The 18,789-nt window shown below is 36.7% G+C and overlaps 1 protein-coding gene across 11 annotated transcripts in view; it reads left to right on the top strand.

The window, feature by feature from the left end:
* PIAS2 (protein inhibitor of activated STAT 2) overlaps positions 1-18,789 on the top strand; it is a 144,164-nt gene that overhangs the window by 65,013 nt on the left and 60,362 nt on the right. For all 11 annotated transcript variants that reach the window (XR_002344194.1, XR_002344195.1, XR_002344196.1 and 8 more), the window contains 4 exons: positions 1,886-1,959; positions 8,056-8,216; positions 15,537-15,670; positions 17,979-18,150. Coding sequence is in view for 8 of the 11 variants with exons in the window: in XM_021092649.1 (XP_020948308.1) it covers positions 1,886-1,959; positions 8,056-8,216; positions 15,537-15,670; positions 17,979-18,150 (541 nt within the window). In the remaining 3 variants the exon portion in view is untranslated. The remainder of the gene's footprint in view (positions 1-1,885; positions 1,960-8,055; positions 8,217-15,536; positions 15,671-17,978; positions 18,151-18,789) is intronic.

The following is an 18,789-nucleotide window of genomic DNA, read 5'->3' as shown; positions in this document are numbered from 1 at the left end:
TCTCAGAACAGAGCCCTAAAAGTTGAAAAACTCTTTTCTTCGAGAAACCACTGCTAAGAGGATTAATTTTACATCCTAGTTAGTCTGATTTTTTTGCCTTTTCATAAGAAGTTATTTAGTAAATGTCAGGTTGTTGGCAGTTTCGATTCCTGTGGTGACTTGTGAATAGGAATAGAATTCTTCAAAACCTCTAGTTTGTAGTGTAATGTACATTTGACAACTTCTAACTATGAAGGTCTTTTTGTAGAAGAAATGTTGATATCTGTCAACAGTATTTGCTTTTCCGAGATGTTTAATTTTGTACTTTGTTTTTATACAGTATCATAATAGGCGGGGGGGAGGGGAGTCTAACCGAAGCCTTAAATAATTTAGTTCAATAACTGAATTTATTTTTATTTATTTATTTTTTTGGAAGAAGTGAAATTTTCTTTATTTACAGAGAATGTTACAGTGTGCATAGAAATTCAAACACATCTAATGTAACAAGTAAGAGGAATTAGCTACTCCACAAGATACATGGCTAATATATGAGTATTAATTTTACTTATAGGTCCCTATATTTAAAATGAAAATTTGTTTGAAAACAGGTATATATGTTCTAGCTTATTAAAAACTTACATTAAAATATTTTCATAGCTTATTTCTGTAAAGAAATAAAAGCTTTCATGAAAGAGAGTCTAGTACATTTATGTCAATTTGTAATTGCAGTCACTTTCCTAAGATAACTAAAACACTATTGACCATTAGGACAGACCTTAGTTTAAAACTAGAAATTACTTATAATTCGTTTTAGTAAGCAAAAGTAGTTAATTTTCTATTGCCTTAAGATTGTCTCATAAACTATACTTAGATTTCAAAATAGAAGACAATGTGCTGCAGTTTTTATATAAATGTTAAAATTCTTATGATCATCAGAACCATAACTCTTGGTAAAGTTGTAGTGTTCTCTATATCGTTAGGATAAATAGAGATAACCCCAGTAATTAAGTCAGTAACTGAATTTAATTGAACAAGACATTTTTGTTTTCTGGGCAATTTTTTTCTGTCTTTCCCCCAGTTACCTCCCAGTATCACTGAATGAACCAAAAAGGAGAAGAGGGTCTATAAGGTTGAAGAGGGAGCCAAGTAGGGCCCTTGAAATGATATTTTTCTTATTCTCAAGCCATTCCTCATCTTAAATAGCACCATTATTGATCTTCCTGCCTAGAGCTAAAAGCCAAGGAAACTCTTCCCCAGTTTTTCTTACCCTAACTAACTCCAGTTCAACTCTGTCCAACTTCCATTACAGTTCTCTCTGTAATGATGTTGAAAATTAGGTAGCTAAGTGAGATATATAAATATATAGGCCTGTGTACTCAGTAACTTGCGTACGTTACATAGTGAATAAGATCACGTTTTCCCACATCCATAATAGTTTTCAGTTTTCAGAGAAAGTGTCAAAATATTTTACCTGTTCTGTTTTCAAATTTGGCAGTTGTTGGAAATTACCAGTACTGTCTACTTAAACAGTCATGAATGTGTTTTAGGAAAGCATTGAAGCTCAGAGTACAGCTGCCTTCCAAGTTCTTAATTGTTTTATTGTTCTTATGTCTTAAATAGCTTTCTGTTTTGAAACTCTTCCTTATCTGCAATTTTACTTTTAAAAAGAGATTTTTAAAACTTCAACTAAATGTGGTAGAGTTTGCACATTTGTAATTCTTTAATACTGAAAGTATGGTTGTGTTTTTGATACTTAATATTTTATTTCTTTGTTTTGTTTTTGTAGTTTCTTGACCTATTTTAAGTGTTTGGTAAACTTTAATAAGATGATATATATTTCTGTAATTCTGTTCATAGATCAGATTTTTTATGCTTTTTTTATTATTAATTTTCCTTCTTTTTAAAGTTAAAGAGAAACTTACTGCGGATCCTGATAGTGAAATTGCTACTACTAGCCTTCGCGTGTCCTTGATGTGCCCTGTAAGTAAACCAGCAAAACATTCTAGGGCATTTTGTTTTTTATAAATTGCTAATCTTCCTATAATAGTAAGTATGGGAATGAATGATATGATAGAATTTTGAGCTTTTTTTTTTTGTTGTTGTTGTTGTTGTTATCCTGTTCAGGCATCTTAGTGATTAAGCATTATATTCCAAAGAAAGCAAACTTTCTTCAGGCAATGACGAAGCAAGAAGAGACGTGAAAAGGGTATTGTGTTAGAGAAGAAAGAGATAATCTATTCAGAATAATCTATCACTGTTAATGCTATAGATAAACTACAGCTAATGCCAAACATGTACAGAGAATTGGCTCCTTTTATCAGAATATAAACAGTATTGAAAAATGGCAGTAGAATTATTAGGACCTAATAAATGCTAATTGATAGTTCCGGTTTAATGAGTTAGAATGTGTGAAATCTTAGTCTGTTTGTAATATACTTTTTAGCACCATATTTTAAAACTTATATTTCCTTCTATAGCAACTTTGGAGGAGAAATCAGCATCTCTGAGATCCTCCTGTGTGCTTGGTACTGAGCTTATTGTAGGAGGAGATACCAAAGACTTGGTAAGAAATCGTCAGGAAGTTAATGGTCTAGTTTGAGAGAGAAAACCAACTCCTCTGAGAAGAGACACCACAAAAAATTGTGCTCTTAGACAGGAGAGGTCAGGAATAGAGATGAAAGCTTTTGAAAAATCAGTGCTTTTGGAGGAGGCCTTTTGCAGATGAGAGAAATTTCATGGAATGAGGAAATTTATAATGTAGTTTGGGGGGCATTTGGTGACCAGCTACCATTGTGAGAAATGTACAGTTTTTCTTCTGGAGAGAGAGAGAGAGAGAAGGGGATAGTTTGTTGTGTTTCTTTTTTTCTTTTCTTTTTTGTCTTTTTGCCATTTCTTGGGCCGCTCCCACGACATATGAGGTCGTGGACATATTAGATCCCAGGCTAGGGGTCTAATTGGAGCTGTAGCCGCTGACCTACACCACAGCCACAGCAATGCGGGATCCGAGCTGCATCTGCAGCCTACACCACAGCTCATGGCAATGCCGGATCCTTAACCCACTGAGCAAGGCCAGGGATCGAACCCACAACCTCATGGTTCCTAATCGGTTTCGCTAACCACTGCACCACAACGGGAACTCCCTTGTTGTGTTTCTTTAATGTACTTCTTATACTGTTTTATGAGCTAGCTTATATGGAGTTGTTCCTATTTTGCAGATGCGGAACCTGAGACTGAAAAGGGTTTGTTAACCCAAACCACACAGTTTATAAACAAGGATAAAAATGTTGGTCTTATGACATTCTAGTTCTCTTAACAGGGTACCGTATTGCCAAAAATATAAATATACTGGTTATAAGTCCACCTTTCTGTCATCCTGGAAAGCAGTGTTTGCAGATATATTTCTTTCTAAAGCTTTATTTTTTAATTATCATTAAGTTTAACTTACCTATTATTGAAAAGGGCTAGAACTATGTGAAATTGGGATTGCTTCAAAATTGGGAACTTGTGGTTATGAAACAGAGAAGGGCTATAGGAGGACATTAATACCCTGAGGTAGTGGCAGTGGCCCCAGAACCTCTTCTACTCACAAGTTGTGTGTAGACCTCAGTCATGAGTTCTTTTATTATTTTTAAAATTTATTTTTTATTTACTTAAAAAAAATCTTATCAAAGTATAGTTGATTTTGGTTGATTTACAATGTTGTGTTAGTTGGCGTGAGTTCTTTTGAGTGTCTTTTTTGGGCTGCCACACCTGAGACATATGGAAGTTCACAGGCTTAGGGGTCAAATCAGAGCTGCAGCTGCTGGCCTATGTCACAGCCACAACAATGCAGGATCCAAGCTGCATCTGCATCCTATGCTGCACCTGCAGCAATGCTGGGTCCTTAACCCACTGAGCCAGGGCAGGGGTAAAACCAGCCTCCTCACAGATACTGGTTGGGCTGTTAACCTGCTGAGCCACAACAGGAACTCCTTGAGTGTCTTCACAATGCCTTTTTCCTCCCTCTCATGTTAAAACATATTAAATTGAAACACATGAAATTGCCATTTTGTTGGTCAAAAACAATTGGATATTGACAGTTTCTCAGTTTTCCTAGTTTGCCTAGTATATTTGGCAAATGTTAAATTGCTGGCTGTATTCTAGGCACAGCCGCTATTTGGGAAGGTAACTCAAGTCACTTTTATGTTTTTAGTATGTTAAACTATTCTATCAGGAAGAAGGTGCTTCTACACAGTTCAAGGAGTTGCACAATCTGTTTTCTGTAAGTCTTATTTTCTTGGAACTTGTTTTCCTTTTTTCCGTCAAACACTGCCATTCTACCTGAGAACAACCAAAACACAATAGCCAAGTAATGAATTCTTGGACTTTCAAAATAGTGAAAGTGGTATATTGGAGTGGTTAGGATTTCTTCTATGTAAGAAATTCCTTTCAAATATGTCAATTTCAATAAAACTGACAGATCTGTTTGTGAGACTGTTTTTTGAGCTTTTCCTCAGTATTCATCCTACCTTATTTTTTTCAGAGCACTATCTAAGAAAAGAGTGAGTGATACTCTTCAGGCTCTGCTAGTGTCAACATAAAGTTGGGTAGCTAACTATAGGATGTGGTATATGTTATTAGAAAACCAAACACAGGTGTTTTGATGAGACTTAACAGGTAGATGACAGAAGTAAGATGATGAAAATAGTTTTGAGGCAGAGCCAGTACTGGTGTTAGTTGAAGATAGCAGAATGGAGTACAGCTAGCTGCCTGTGGAAATAAACGGGATCTAGGGTAGTGATGGGAAATGGAGAAGGAAAATAAGGATCCTAGCAAGGCGCTTGGAAGGCTAAGTGGTGAACTCTGGGTTTATTAGGCAAAAATGAGAGAAAATGAGGGCTGAAATTGGAGAAATGTTCTCTTTCATAATATGGTTTGTAAAGTGATTGAGAGCTGATGTGAATTTGGATAGTGAGTACGCAGTCCAAAACCTTTGTCCTTGGGACCTAAGGAAGGTAATTTTATAGTAATTGTTGAAGAGGGGTCTGATTCAGTGTGTATAATTACATTTTTGAACACAAAATCTGAATTTTACATAGGAGTTCGCTCTTAGTAATGTTAGCTAGTGAATTTTTAGTCCGTCCTGCAGAGGTAGGCTGGGTGGGGGATAGAAAAGGAAGGTAGGTTAGATTTTATATATCTTTCTTTCTAGATTTAACGTGTTTATAATCATGTATATTTATTGGAAAAAATTGTATTGTGCTATATATATTGTTTGGTGGTTTACTCTTTTTAAATTAAGAGTATATCTGAAATGTATTAATATGTGTAGATCTGATTTTAACCACTCTAGGTATTTTGTTGAATGAGTATGATGCAGCTTATTTTTTCCAACCTTTTTTTAGTCATTATTTGAGTTGTTTCTCAACATGGATTGTATAGAAAAAGCAGTGATGGAAAATTCCTAAATGAGACACTAGCCAATGGAAACCGGTACTATTTTTAAAGAATAAAATTAAAGAGCAAGGGATGCCCCTTAGGAATGCCAAGTACAGTTTGATATTAGAAAATCTATTGAAATTATATGTAATAATAATTGAAAAAAATTTTTCTGATCATCTCATTAGGTGCTGAGTAGGCATTTAGTCAACATCCATTTCTCATAGAACAAAAATCTTTTAGCAAAATAGGAAAAGGTAGATGATTAAAACCAAGAACTACCACCAGGTGTAATGTAAAACTAAAAATATTTTCATGAAACTGAAAAACATTTGTATTTGTGTTACAGTTCCACCAGCTGTGTCTTAGTGAGTGTGTTGTTTTTAGACTCTGCACCTTCATTTCAAAAGTAGAAATACAGATGCTAGTCTTTTTGGAGTTACGGGGTTATTAGAATTATTTGAAATTTATATAGAAGTCTTTAGCACAACTGTTAAGAGTCTACATCGCTTAAGGGATAGTTTGTTTATTAAAGGAAGGGAAAATACAGAAGCAGATATTGTAGAGGAGATTGCCTCACATTCTTTTCTTCTGTCTTAAATAGTTAAATTGTGCTACATACTTGTACAAATCACTGTAACTTCTAAAATCTCTTTGAGAATCTTAGACACTTAGAGACAGTGTGGAGTCTGCAGCTAGAGCATCTTGGTTCAGATATTGGCTCTGCCACTTTCTCACTTTGTGATGTTAGGTTACTTCGCTTCTTTGTGCCTGTTTCCTCATTTATAAAAGGATGATTATTTACCTAAACTGTGTAGTTTAAATGTAAAGTTTCACAAAGGTTAATGTAAAGTACTCAGCCTGGTACCTTGCATGTAGGTAGAACTATATAAGCATTAGTTACTACTATAGTGATGAGTTGGCTAAATTATTTTCTTTTTAAATTTTAAATTTTAATTAATTAATTTTGCTTTTTAGGGTCACACATGCCACATATGGAAGTCCCCAGGCTAGGGGTCAAATCAGAGCTGCAGCTGCCAGCCTATACCACAGCCACAGCAACGCCAGATCCAAGCCACGTGTACAACCTACACTACAACTCACGGCAACTCCAGATCCTTAACCAGGGATCGAACCCACATCCTCTTGGATACATTACCCCTGAGCCACAATGGGAACTCCTCTATTTAAATCATTTTAGAAGAAAGAAATTACAGATAAATCAAAACAAAGCAGAACATCCTAAAAATCCTACCCTTCAGAGTTAACAGTGTTAAGTAATTTTTCTGTGACTTCTTCTAGACTTTATAGTATGTATAAATAAGTCCTTCCTTCCTTTTCTTTCCTTTTGCTGCTTATCCAGTCTCTTCATTCATTTTACCACTTGGCTGACAAATACTGAACATATGCTTGGTCAGTGTTGTGACACTTGGAATACATTGGTGAACAGTGACGTAGACCTTGTCCTTGTGGGACTTAAGAGTGTAGTGGGAGAAACAGATTTTCTATCAGAATAAGAGAACTGTGGTTATAAACGTATTTTCTATAAAGGAATTAGATAGGGAGGTTTGAAAGTCTCTACGGAAAGATTTGATCTGATCTAATCTGAATCTTGGTATTTCTCTACCAACTGGAATAAGAATTGGACAGAGCACCAAGTTATTAAAGAGTATATATTAAAATAGCACATGCGATTATACAAAAGTAAAACATTTTCATAAGTGAAAAATGTGTTTGCAAATATACAACATACATGAGGCTGATTAATATAGGTAACCAAAGATTAATAATCAAGTGGAAAAAAAATGAGGAAAGGTTATGAATAAACAGACAGTTCTTGGAAACACAAATGACTCTTAGAAGTAATAAAAAAAGAAGCTCAGCTTCACTTAAAATAACAGAAGTGTATTCCACAACCAAAATGCGGTATTTTTTCACCTGTCAGCTTGGCAGAGGTCAAAGGATTGACAGGGTCAAGGGGAGCAGAGCCCATTAATGTTACATGCGTAAATCAATAGGTAACCTCTTTGGAAGATGGTTTGTCATTGTGACAAAAATCACAAATACACTTTTTTTTTTGACACAAAAATTTCACTTCTAGAAATTTATTCTATAGCTATTTCAGCAGTTTTTGTAGCACTCACAGATTGGAAACAATTTGAATGTCGGTCAATAGATGAGGGAGTCTTCATATCAATTACGATACCTTCATGGTAGCTTTTTATGTACTGACATATGTGAAACACTTACCAGGGTATATTGTGTGACAAAGTACAGAATTGTGTGAATTGCATGCCACCATTTGTAGGAAAATGTTTTTTAAAATACACATTTGATTATGCATAGGACATCTATGACAAGACATGCTGGATAACAGTGGTTGCCTCTAAATGGGGGAACAGATGAGCAGACATGTTTTCATTGTATATGTATCTTTTTCCTCTTGTGAATTTACAGGTTATCTACTTTCAAAAAGTGAAATAATCTTTTAAAAATTACCAAAGAATAAAAAGATACATAGTGATCTTGATGGAAAGTAATTCTGGTTTCAATTTCTTTTTCATTTTGATAGTCTTGTGTAACTTCTTCAGACTCTTATGACTTTTCAGGCTTTGATCTCCTTTCTGAAATGATTTCCCATGTTGTCTTCCCACGAAGTTAGGGAAAATGAGGCTGACAATCCCATGCCGTGCAGTGACTTGTACACACCTACAGTGTTTTGATGCTGCCCTTTATCTGCAAATGAATGAGAAGAAGCCCACCTGGATTTGTCCTGTTTGTGACAAAAAAGCTGCCTATGAAAGTCTAATTTTAGATGGGTAAGCATATCCCAACATAATACTGAATTATACTTGATCTTATTTTAAACTGTAGTTAGCGGCCCTTTTATCTTGATAATATTATTTGTTTTGGGGGCAGGAGGGTGAGTAGTTTCCTTTTCTTTTTCCTTTCGATGATCATATTTCATTGCTCATAAGAAAGAGGGTAAAATCCACTTAGTGATGTCATTTTGTTTACCTAGAACTTCTTGAAGAGCAACTAAGTCTATGTAAAAATGCAGAGCATGGGGTAGGGTAGGGTAGGGTATCAGTTGTGTTACACATCTGGTACATTCAAACTTGAATTCACTTCCAGGTTTTTCTGACTCTGAAGCCCAGATTCTTGAGCATTGTCTCTTGTGTCTAAGAAAAATGATATAAACAAATTACTAGTAAGTGAGGTACCCCTTTTTTATGTAACACTTTCCATTTTGTTTTATTTTTGTTTTTTTTATTTTAGGGCCGCACCAAGGCACATGGAAAAGTTCCCACACTAGGGGTCAAATCAGAGCTATAGCTGCTGGCCTGTGCTACAGGTCATGGCAATGCCAGATCCTTAACCCACTGAGCGAGGCCAGGGATTGAACCTGCCTCATGGATGCTAGTCAGATTCGTTTGCACCGAGCCACGATGAGAACTCCTGTGTAACACTTTAAAAATTGCATATATAATCCATGCACTACCAAGATTTAGAAAATATAGTTAATGAAAAGATTAAAATCATCAACATCCCATCCCTGTGGTGATGATTTTATTATTGATATATTAAAGAGATGGAAATCTCACTTTACATAATTTTTTTTTTTTTTTTTTTTTTTGCTTTTTAGGGCCGCACCCGAGGCATATGGTGGCTCCCAGACAAAAGGTCGAATTGGAGCTGCAGCTGCCGGTCTGCACCACAGCCACAGCCACAGCCACAGCAATGCCAGATCTGAGCCGCGTCTGCGACCTACACCACAGCTCATGGCAACGCCAGATCCTTAACCCACTGAGCGAGGCCAGGGATAGAACCCGCAACCTCATGGTTCCTAGTGAGATTCGTTTTAGCTGTGTCACAACAGGAACTCGCTCACTTTACATAGTGATTTGTATGTACATACATATGATGTGATTTTCACTCAGTATAGAGTGAAAAATATCCTAGATCTTTAAAGATACTAGTACGGCTTTTTTGGTTGGTTTTTTTTTTAAACATTTTGAAAGAGTATTATTATAGAGAGGAATGAGACAATGAAGAGTGATGGGACTTCTCTATAAACTTTTACTTTACTGGGTTTTTACTTTTTAAATCTTTCTGACTTATTTTGAAAACTTCAAACTTGCCACAAAATTGCAACAGTGGCACAAAGAGCATTCTCTATAACTTTGACCCTGACGTGCCAGGTGTTAACACTGCCATATTTGTTTTATCACATTCGTCCTTGATGTATATGTTTTTGGTATGTGCATGTGCATGTGTAGAGAGAAAGAGGATGATTATTACTATTATTACTACTATTTTCTAAAACCTGTTGAACCATTTGAGAATAAGTTACATATGTCATGCTCCTTCGCCCATTAATATTTTAGAGTATGTGTCCTAAATACTTGATGTTTCCTTATGGGTACACGACTCATCATGTAAGCGTTTTTTAAATATTATTCCCTACATTGTTTGCTTCCACTCTTTCTATTTTACCTTGTGATGTGAACATTTTTTTGAAACTTTTGTTTGCTTGCTTATGTCTATGGGTTTTTCCTTAAGCTGTTAGAAATTGAAATGCTGAGTAAAAGCAAATATATCATTTTAAGACGTGTATTATTAAGATGCCTCTCAGAAGGAGTAAATGATTTTACTCTCCTAGTTCAGTCATTTCACTCTCCTGCCAGAAGTGTTTTGGAAGACCACGTCTCAGTCTTCTTACCAACCTAAGTCTTATTTTTATTTTTTTGTCTTTTTTTTTGTCTTTTGAGGGCCTCACCTACGGCATATGGAGGTTCCCAGGCTAGAGGTCTAATCGGAGCTGTAGCTCATTCAGAAACTTTATATCTTATTTCATCAAATCTGTCTCTTTATTTTGCGTTTCTGTCTTTAATGTGATTTAGAAAGTCCCAGAGATTTTATATGAACATTTACTTGTTTTTTGTCAGGTACTTTTAAGATTTGGGTTTTATTTATTTATTTTTTTCCTTTCATTCATGCCGTTCTTTATTCCTTCATGGGTTCCTTCATTAATTCATTCAGCACAGTACTTATTAAATACTTGCTGTGTGTCTGATACTGGGTCTAAAATGGTAAACAGAGCATGTGGGAGACAGGAAAGAATTGCACAGTAAGTGGTAAGTTCTATGAAAGTAAAGAGTAGAACTATTGGAGGAACTTTGGGAAAGAAACTTTATCTCATAACTCCACCTTACCACTGTTTTCTTTTTGGCTGCACCCCGGCATGTAGAAGTTCCTGGGCCAGGGATTGAACCTGTTCTGTGGTTCCAACCTGTGCCACAGCTGCAGCAATACTGGATCCTTTACCCACTGTGCTACAAGGGAACTTCCCACCTCATCACTCTTATTGTTAATTAGTAATCTCACCAACACTTAATAAATCATCTCGCCTATTGGTTTAAGATAGTTCCCTCTATCATTTAAAACATTTTTCATACACTGCTATCATTTCTGAACTGGCGTCTGTGACCGTGAGCAAAGTACTGGCCAGCACAAAACCATTTTTTTTTTTTTTTTTTTGTCTTTTGTCTTTTGTGTTTCTAGGGCCGTACCCATGGCACATGGAGGTTCCCAGGCTAGGGGTCCAATCGGAGCTGTGGCCACCAGTCTACACTACAGCCACAGCAATGGGGGATCTGAGCCATGTCTGCGACCCACACCACAGCTCACTGGATCTTTAACTCATTGAGCGAGACCGGGGATTCAACCCGCAACCTCATGATTCCTAGTCAGATTCGTCAGCCACTGACCCATGATGGGAACTCCCAAAACCATTTTATCGTTAGACTTTTGTTATGCATTAACATCTCTTAGGCCCTATGTTTCAGAATTTTTTTGCCCATTAAAACAATTTGTTCTGCCATATTCTCTTGAATAAAAGTATTCTCAAATTACACAAAGAAATCCTGTTTGGATTTTGATTGGTATTATGCTTTTCATGTAATTGGGGAAAATACAGATTTACGAAATTAGATCTTCTAATGAAGGTAGCATTTTTCCCCTTATTACTCCTTTTTATCAGTCTTATTGAAGTTTAAGAACTGCCCATATTTAAAGTATACAGTTTGCTACATTTTGTCACATAACATATATACCTATAATATCATCATGGTAAGATTATCTATCACACTCAAAGTTTTCTCATATATCTTTCTAATATTTTCCTTTCATTATATCCTCAAACACTGATGTGCTTTCTGTTTCTGTAAAATGTTTTGGATTTTCTACAATTTATATATGAATGGAATCATAATGTATGTGCTTCCTTTGTCTAGCTTATTTTTTTTTCTTTTTTGGCTGCCCTGCAGCATATGGAGTTCTCAGGCCAGGGATCAGATCCAAGCTATAGTTGCCAGCTATGCCACAGCTGCAGTAACGCTAGATCCTTAACCCACTGTGCTGGGCTGGGGATCAAACCTGCATCTCAGCGCTCTTAGATGCCATCGATCCCATGGTGCCACAGCAGGAACTCCTGTCTAGCTTATTTTTATTCAGTATGCTTGCGTACTTTGAGATTCATCCACATTGCTGCATGTACCAATAGTCATTCATTTTTATTGCTGAGTAGTAGTCCATTTTTTAGACATTCCACAGTTTATTTATTCAGTTGTTGATGGGTTGTTTCTCATTTGGGTTTCTTGCAAACAAAGCTAAGAATATTCATGTTCAAATCTCTATGTAAACTGATGTGTTTTTTTTTGGTTTTTTTTTTTTTTTTTTTTTTTTTTTTTTGTCTTTTGTTGTTGTTGCTATTTCTTGGGCCGCTCCCACGGCATATGGAGGTTCCCAGGCTAGGGGTTGAATCGGAGCTGTAGCCACCGGCCTACGCCAGAGCCACAGCAACGCGGGATCCGAGCCGCGTCTGCAACCTACACCACAGCTCACGGCAACGCCGGATTGTTAACCCACTGAGCAAGGCCAGGGACCGAACCCTCAACCGCATGGTTCCTAGTCGGATTCATTAACCACTGCGCCACGACGGGAACTCCTAAACTGATGTTTTAATTTATCTTGGACAAGTAAGAGTGGAATTCCTGGTCACATGCTAGATATATGCTTAATCTTTTAATAAGTTACCAAAATGTTTTCCCAAGTCCTTATACTAATTTATATTGCCACTAGCAGTATATGAGAGTTCCAGTTGCTCCACATTCTCATCAACATTTGGTATTGTTAGTCTTTTTAATTTTTGGTGTTCTAGTGGTATACAGTGGTACCCCATTGTGGATTTAATTTGCATTTCCCTTATGACTGTATTGAGCATCTTTTTGTGTATTTATCTGACATCTGTATGTTGTCTTTGGTGAAGTGACTGTTTAAACTTTTGCCCATTTTTCAATTGGGTTGTTTTCATATTGAGTGTTGGTAGTTCTTTATATTATTGTGGTTATAAGACTTATCAGATATGTGATTTGCAACTGTTTTCTGCTGTTTCATGTTTTCTGTCTCTTAACAGTATCTTTGAAAGAGCAAAAGTTCTCAGATTAAGGCCATTTTATCAAGGTTTTCTTTTATGTATTGTGCTTTTGATATCATATTAAGACATTTTTTCCCTGAGCCACTGTCACAAAGATTTTCTCCTTGCTTTCTTTAGAAGTTTTGTAATTTAATTTTACATTTAGGCCTGTTTTACATATTAAGTTAATTTTTGTATGTAATATGAGATAAGAATCCAGGTTTCATTTTTGTTTTGGCATAAGGTCACACAGTTCTGCCACACTTGTTGAAAAGGTCATCTTTTCCTCATCAAACTGCCTTTGCACCTTTTCTCAAAAATCATTTGGCCATATGTATGTGAATTTATCTCTGTTCCATTGATTTGTCTATATTTATGTTAATACCGCATTGTTTGGATATAGGGTAATGTGGGTTTTCTAACTTTGTTCTTTTTTTTTTTTGTTTGTTTGTTTGTTTGTTTGTTTGCTGCACACGCGATATATGGAAGTTCCCAGGCCAGCAATCGAATCCGAGCTGCAGCTGCAACCCATGCCATAGTTGCAGCAATACCATATCCCTAACCCACTGCACTGGGCTGGGGGTCAAAACTCATGTTGCTGCATCCTTAACCTATTGCACCACAGTAGGAACAAAGAATTTTGTTCTTTTTCAAAATTATGTTGGCAATTGTAGATCTTTCACACTTCACTGCAAATTTTAGAATCAGCTTGTCGATTAGGGGAAAAAAACCTGCTGGATTTTTTTTTTTTTTTTTTTTTTTTTTAATTTGTGTCACGTTGAATCTATAGATTAGTTAAGGGTGACTTCACAATATTGAGTCTTTTGATCTTGAACATGATATATGTCTGTTTAGTTAATTAGATCTCAGTAATGTTTGGCAGTTTTCATTATACAAGTCTTATGCCTTAGGTCAGATTTTTCCTTTTTGGCCTCATTCGTGGCATGTGGAAGTTCACCGGCCAGGGATCAAACCAACGTTACAGCAGCAACCTGAGCTACAGCAGTGGCGACATCAAATTCTTAATCCACTTAGCCACAAGGGAACCCTTTAGATTTATCCCATTCATATTTTTGATGTGGTGGTGTTGTTTATGTTGATTTCTAGCTGTTGTAGTCTGTAGAAATACAGTTGATTTTTGTATGTTGTGTCTTGAAACTTTACTAAACACCTGTTGTAGTTCTAATAGCATTACTGTGAAACAGGATATTCTATATAGATAGTAATGTTTTATGAATAAAGACAAGTTTTACTTCTTCCTTTTTAATCTGGATGCCTTTTATTTCTTTGTCTTGCTGTGTTGAGCTGACTAGTCTGCTGATAGGATTTACATTGACTGACTTTCAGATATTAAAGTAACCTTTCATTCTGGGGATAAACCCCATGTGGTCATGATATATTTTGTTTATTGCTGGGTTTGTTTTGCCAAGTTCATGAGATATACTGGCCTTTGGTTTTCTTATAATGTTTTTGTCTATCTTTAGTATCAGAGTAATGCTGGCCTTTTACAGCGAGCTAGGAAGTAGTGGTATTATGTCTCCTCAAATATTTTGGTAGGTATTTGGGCCTGGAATTTTCTTTGTGGTAAAGTTTTTGCAAATTCAGTTTCTTTAATAGACCTTGGCTCCTTAGGTTATCTCTTTCTTTTTGAGTGAGCCTAAGTCTGAAGAGATATTTGTCAAATTTAATTTCATTTTGATCATAGGACGTAATTTGTATGTTCTGAATTATTTTAAATTTATTGAGACTTCTTTTCCATTCCTATTTCTACCTCTTTTTCCTACCCCATGATCCTTTTTTTTTTTTTTTGCTTTTTAGGGCCACACTCGTGGCATATGGAGGTTCCCAGGGTAGGGGTCCAATCGGAGCTGCAGCTGCTGGCCACAGCCACAGTCGCAGCAATGCCAGATCCGAGCCTTATCTTCGATCTACACCATAGCTCACAGCAATGCTGGATGTGTAACCCACTTAGCGAGGCCAGGGGATCAAACCTGCAACCTCATGGTTCCTAGTTGGATTTGTTTTCGCTGTGCCACGACGGGAACTTCTATAAATTACCTCTTGTACAATAACTTTTACATTTGATTTGTGTGTTATGTTGAGGATTGTTCTTTTTTTTTTTTTTTTTTTTTTTGTTTTTTTGTCTTTTTTTTTTGTTGTTGTTGCTATTTCTTGGGCCGCTCCCGCGGCATATGGAGGTTCCCAGGCTAGGGGTGGAATCGGAGCTGTAGCCACCGGCCTACGCCAGAGCCACAGCAACGCGGGATCCTAGCCGCATCTGCAACCTACACCACAGCTCACGGCAACGCCGGATCGTTAACCCACTGAGCAAGGGCAGGGACCGAACCCGCAACCTCATGGTTCCTAGTCGGATTCGTTAACCACTGCGCCACGACGGGAACTCCGAGGATTGTTCTTTACTCTCAATCCCAGGTAGGAGGCTCCAGGTATTGTTTAATTACTGATTTTTTTTTAGATGATATCTAGTAAGTCACTTACTACTTTTGTTGCCTGTTAGAGAGCTAACACCTAGGAGGAAGGAGGTTATAAGACTAAAACAAACAAAAAAGCATTAACTTTTGTCTCCAAGGTAAATGTTGGCTATTTCACCTTCGAATAAAGCCATTTGATTGTATTTCTGTATTTCTTACTTGGTTTATAGGCTTTTTATGGAAATTCTCAATGACTGTTCTGATGTGGATGAGATCAAATTCCAAGAAGATGGTTCTTGGTGTCCAATGAGACCGAAGAAGGAAGCTATGAAAGTATCCAGCCAACCGTGTACAAAAATAGAAAGTATGTGCAGAATGGCAGCAGAGAGCAAAGCGATGAGACTTGTGCAGCATTATTCTTAACGTTAACCTTGGCCACTAGAACTACCATTTGGAACTCCATTTGCTCACTTTATCTTTTGATCATCTGTTACATATGTAATTTCTCCCAAATTATTTTTATTCTTAGAAGTGTGCTAAAGTTCATACTATATTATAATCAGTCTTTTCATAGTACATTTTTCATAAGTAAATAAAATGATCACCTAAAATCATTTTTTCATTAATTTTTATTGAATTATAGTTGCTGTACAGTATTTTGTCAGTTATAGGTGTATAGTATAGTGACTCACAATTTTTAAAGATTATACTCTGTAGTTATTATAAATTATTAGCTATATTCCCCATATTATATGACATGTCTTTATAGCTGGTCCTATACCCAATAGTTTGTACCTCCTACTCCCCCACCGCTATAATGCCCCTCTCTGTCCCTCTCTCCACCTGTAACCACTAGTTTGTTCTCTATGTCTGTGAGTCTATTTCTTTTTTGTTATATATACTAGTTTGTGGTAGTTTTTAGATTCCACATGTAAGTGATACTGTACAATATTTGTCTTTTTTGGTATGACTTATTTCACTTATCATAATGCTCTCCAAGTCAATCCATGTCACTGCAAGTGGCAAAATTTTGTTCTGTCTAACGGCTGAATGATATTTCATTGTATATATGTACCACATCGTCTTTAACCATTCATCTGTTGATGGACACTTAGGTTGCTTCCATGTGTTAGCAACTGTTAATAATGCTCCTATGAACATTGGGGTTCCTGTTTATTTTCAAATTAGTGATTTTGCTTTTTTTTGGATATATATACTCCAGAGTGGAATTGTTGGGTCATATGGTAGTTCTGTTCTTAGTTTTTTGAGAAACCACCATACTGTTTTTCCATTGTGGCTGCACCAGTTTATCCTCCCACCAACAGTGTATGAGTTCCCTTTTCTCCACATTCTCACCAACATCTGTTATTCATGTTCTTTAAAATCATTTTAATATATGGTGCTTGTTACAGCATGAAAAATTACAAATGACATTTCTAGGGACAGTTTTTCAGCTTTGTTTTTAGAGTGCCTATTGGAGGAACCCCACATAGAGGTGTGGTTAGAGAAGCTGCATCATCCATTCATGAAGGGTAGGAGAAAATGGTCATAGGTTAGTGGCTAAAAAAGTGAACAGATTGTTTCCATTTCTTTGTAGAAAGAAATTTCACTGTTGCCTTGGCTACATAGGATTTATACTCAACTCAGCCTTCAACTCCCTGTGCAGTCCGTCCACACTGAGTGAGGAAGCTAAGGGCATTTTGAGAAATTGAAACCCATAGCTGAACTTATTTTTTCACCTGACACAGTCCACTTACTGCATTTGAGTTTTGTGCTGACTATACTTAATGTTCTGAAAATGTCATGAATAATAGGTGTTCAGAGTAAGGAGAGGAAAAAGTAAAGGATTTATGTGTAGTAGTCATTCTCCTCTGATTGTTACCGAAGCTATGGGTGGTGTGATCAAGGTTTCCGTCATCTTTGACAAAAACAGTTATTTAGTTAATTCGTTGCTGCTGCTTTTCCATTATTCATTTTCTACTGAATAGATTGTAAGGCATAATATACTTTCTTAGAAATGGTGAGTTAACGTATGGTGTGTGAGATTGTTGTAGTGGGCAGAAAGGAGAGCCTGAGTAGATGGTAAGAAAAACTTTAAATGTCTGGGTCATTTAAGTGAGGTGGTGGGTGTTTTTGTTTTTCAACTTATTAAAATGAAAATTTTATCAAGTTCTGGCTTATGGTGAAGAGCTTATATATTTAATATGAGCACTGCTGCTTTGCTAGAATGGAAGTATTTGATTCTGACTTAACAGTACCGTATGTCTGAGAATATACAGCTAGTAAAGCCACACACTCCTGCCCCTGGCAAGAGACCAGCCCCTTAACTCTGATCATCTGTCTGTAACTTGAGTGCTTATTACCTGGGGAGACACATGAGGGGCAGGATCTGTGCAAATCCACTGGAAGTTGTGGGAAGATAACTCGGAGTGTGCCATCTCAGAGGCTTTCCATCCTCTCACAAGGCACAGACCCTCACCCTGTCCCCCCAGGTAAGCAGTCATTTATAGAAGGTGTCGGGAGTTAGAGTGCTGGTCTCTGTTGTGGGACAGAGCAAGGGCTTTGCCGGCTGTGTATTCTCCAGGTTGTGCTGCACAGCTAAGACTGCACATAGCTAGAGCTTGTGTTACACCTTTGATTTTCTTTTTTTTCTCTTCTATCCCCACTTGCAGCTTCAAGTGTCCTCAGCAAACCTTGTTCAGTGACTGTAGCCAATGAGGCAAGCAAGAAGAAAGTGGATGTTATTGACCTTACAGTAGAAAGCTCTTCTGATGAAGAGGAAGACCCTCCTGCCAAAAGGAAATGCATCTTTATGTCAGAAACACAAAGCAGCCCAACCAAAGGGTTTGTTAATTTATAGTTCACTATTGTTTATTGCACTTGGAACTGACTGTTCTTGGACTAGGATTGTAAATATCTCTTTGAAAGTTGCATAACCAGAGAAGGCTCTCTTTTAGTTTGCCTTTTGTTCAGTTGAAATATTTTCAAGTGAGCATGTTGTTTATAAGAAAGCAGATTTTAATGAAGAAAATATTCCCATCTTTGGGAAGTGAGAGTTGAAATCTTCTCAGAGTATTTATTTTATACTTGATACTTCTTGTCATTTTCTTGAACCTACTTGTAAGGAGTGAATTTGGCATCACAGACCAAACCAACATGAGGAAGCTGAGTGTGTGGAGGGTGGGATTGGGACTCTGACAAGTGTGGACTCCAATTTGACACCATTGCGTAGTCATTCTGTGATCTTAGATGAAATACTTAGCTTGTTTGAGTCTCTTTTTCCTGTTCTGTAAAATGGGGTTAAATGACACCTACCTCATAAGATTATATTCAGGTTTCAATGAGATAATGAAAGAGCTTAGCCTCAGTGTCAGGCACATGGTCATTTTCTCATTAAAAACCAATTGCCTTCCTTTCTCACACTCCCCAGGGCAAAATATGGGCAAGTAAATGCAGTATAGCATTTATTTATTGTTCATCTGG

Source organism: Sus scrofa, chromosome 1, assembly GCF_000003025.6.
Source record: "Sus scrofa isolate TJ Tabasco breed Duroc chromosome 1, Sscrofa11.1, whole genome shotgun sequence".
In the NCBI taxonomy this organism is placed as follows: domain Eukaryota; kingdom Metazoa; phylum Chordata; class Mammalia; order Artiodactyla; family Suidae; genus Sus; species Sus scrofa.
This window is presented reverse-complemented; position numbering and strand designations above follow the sequence as displayed.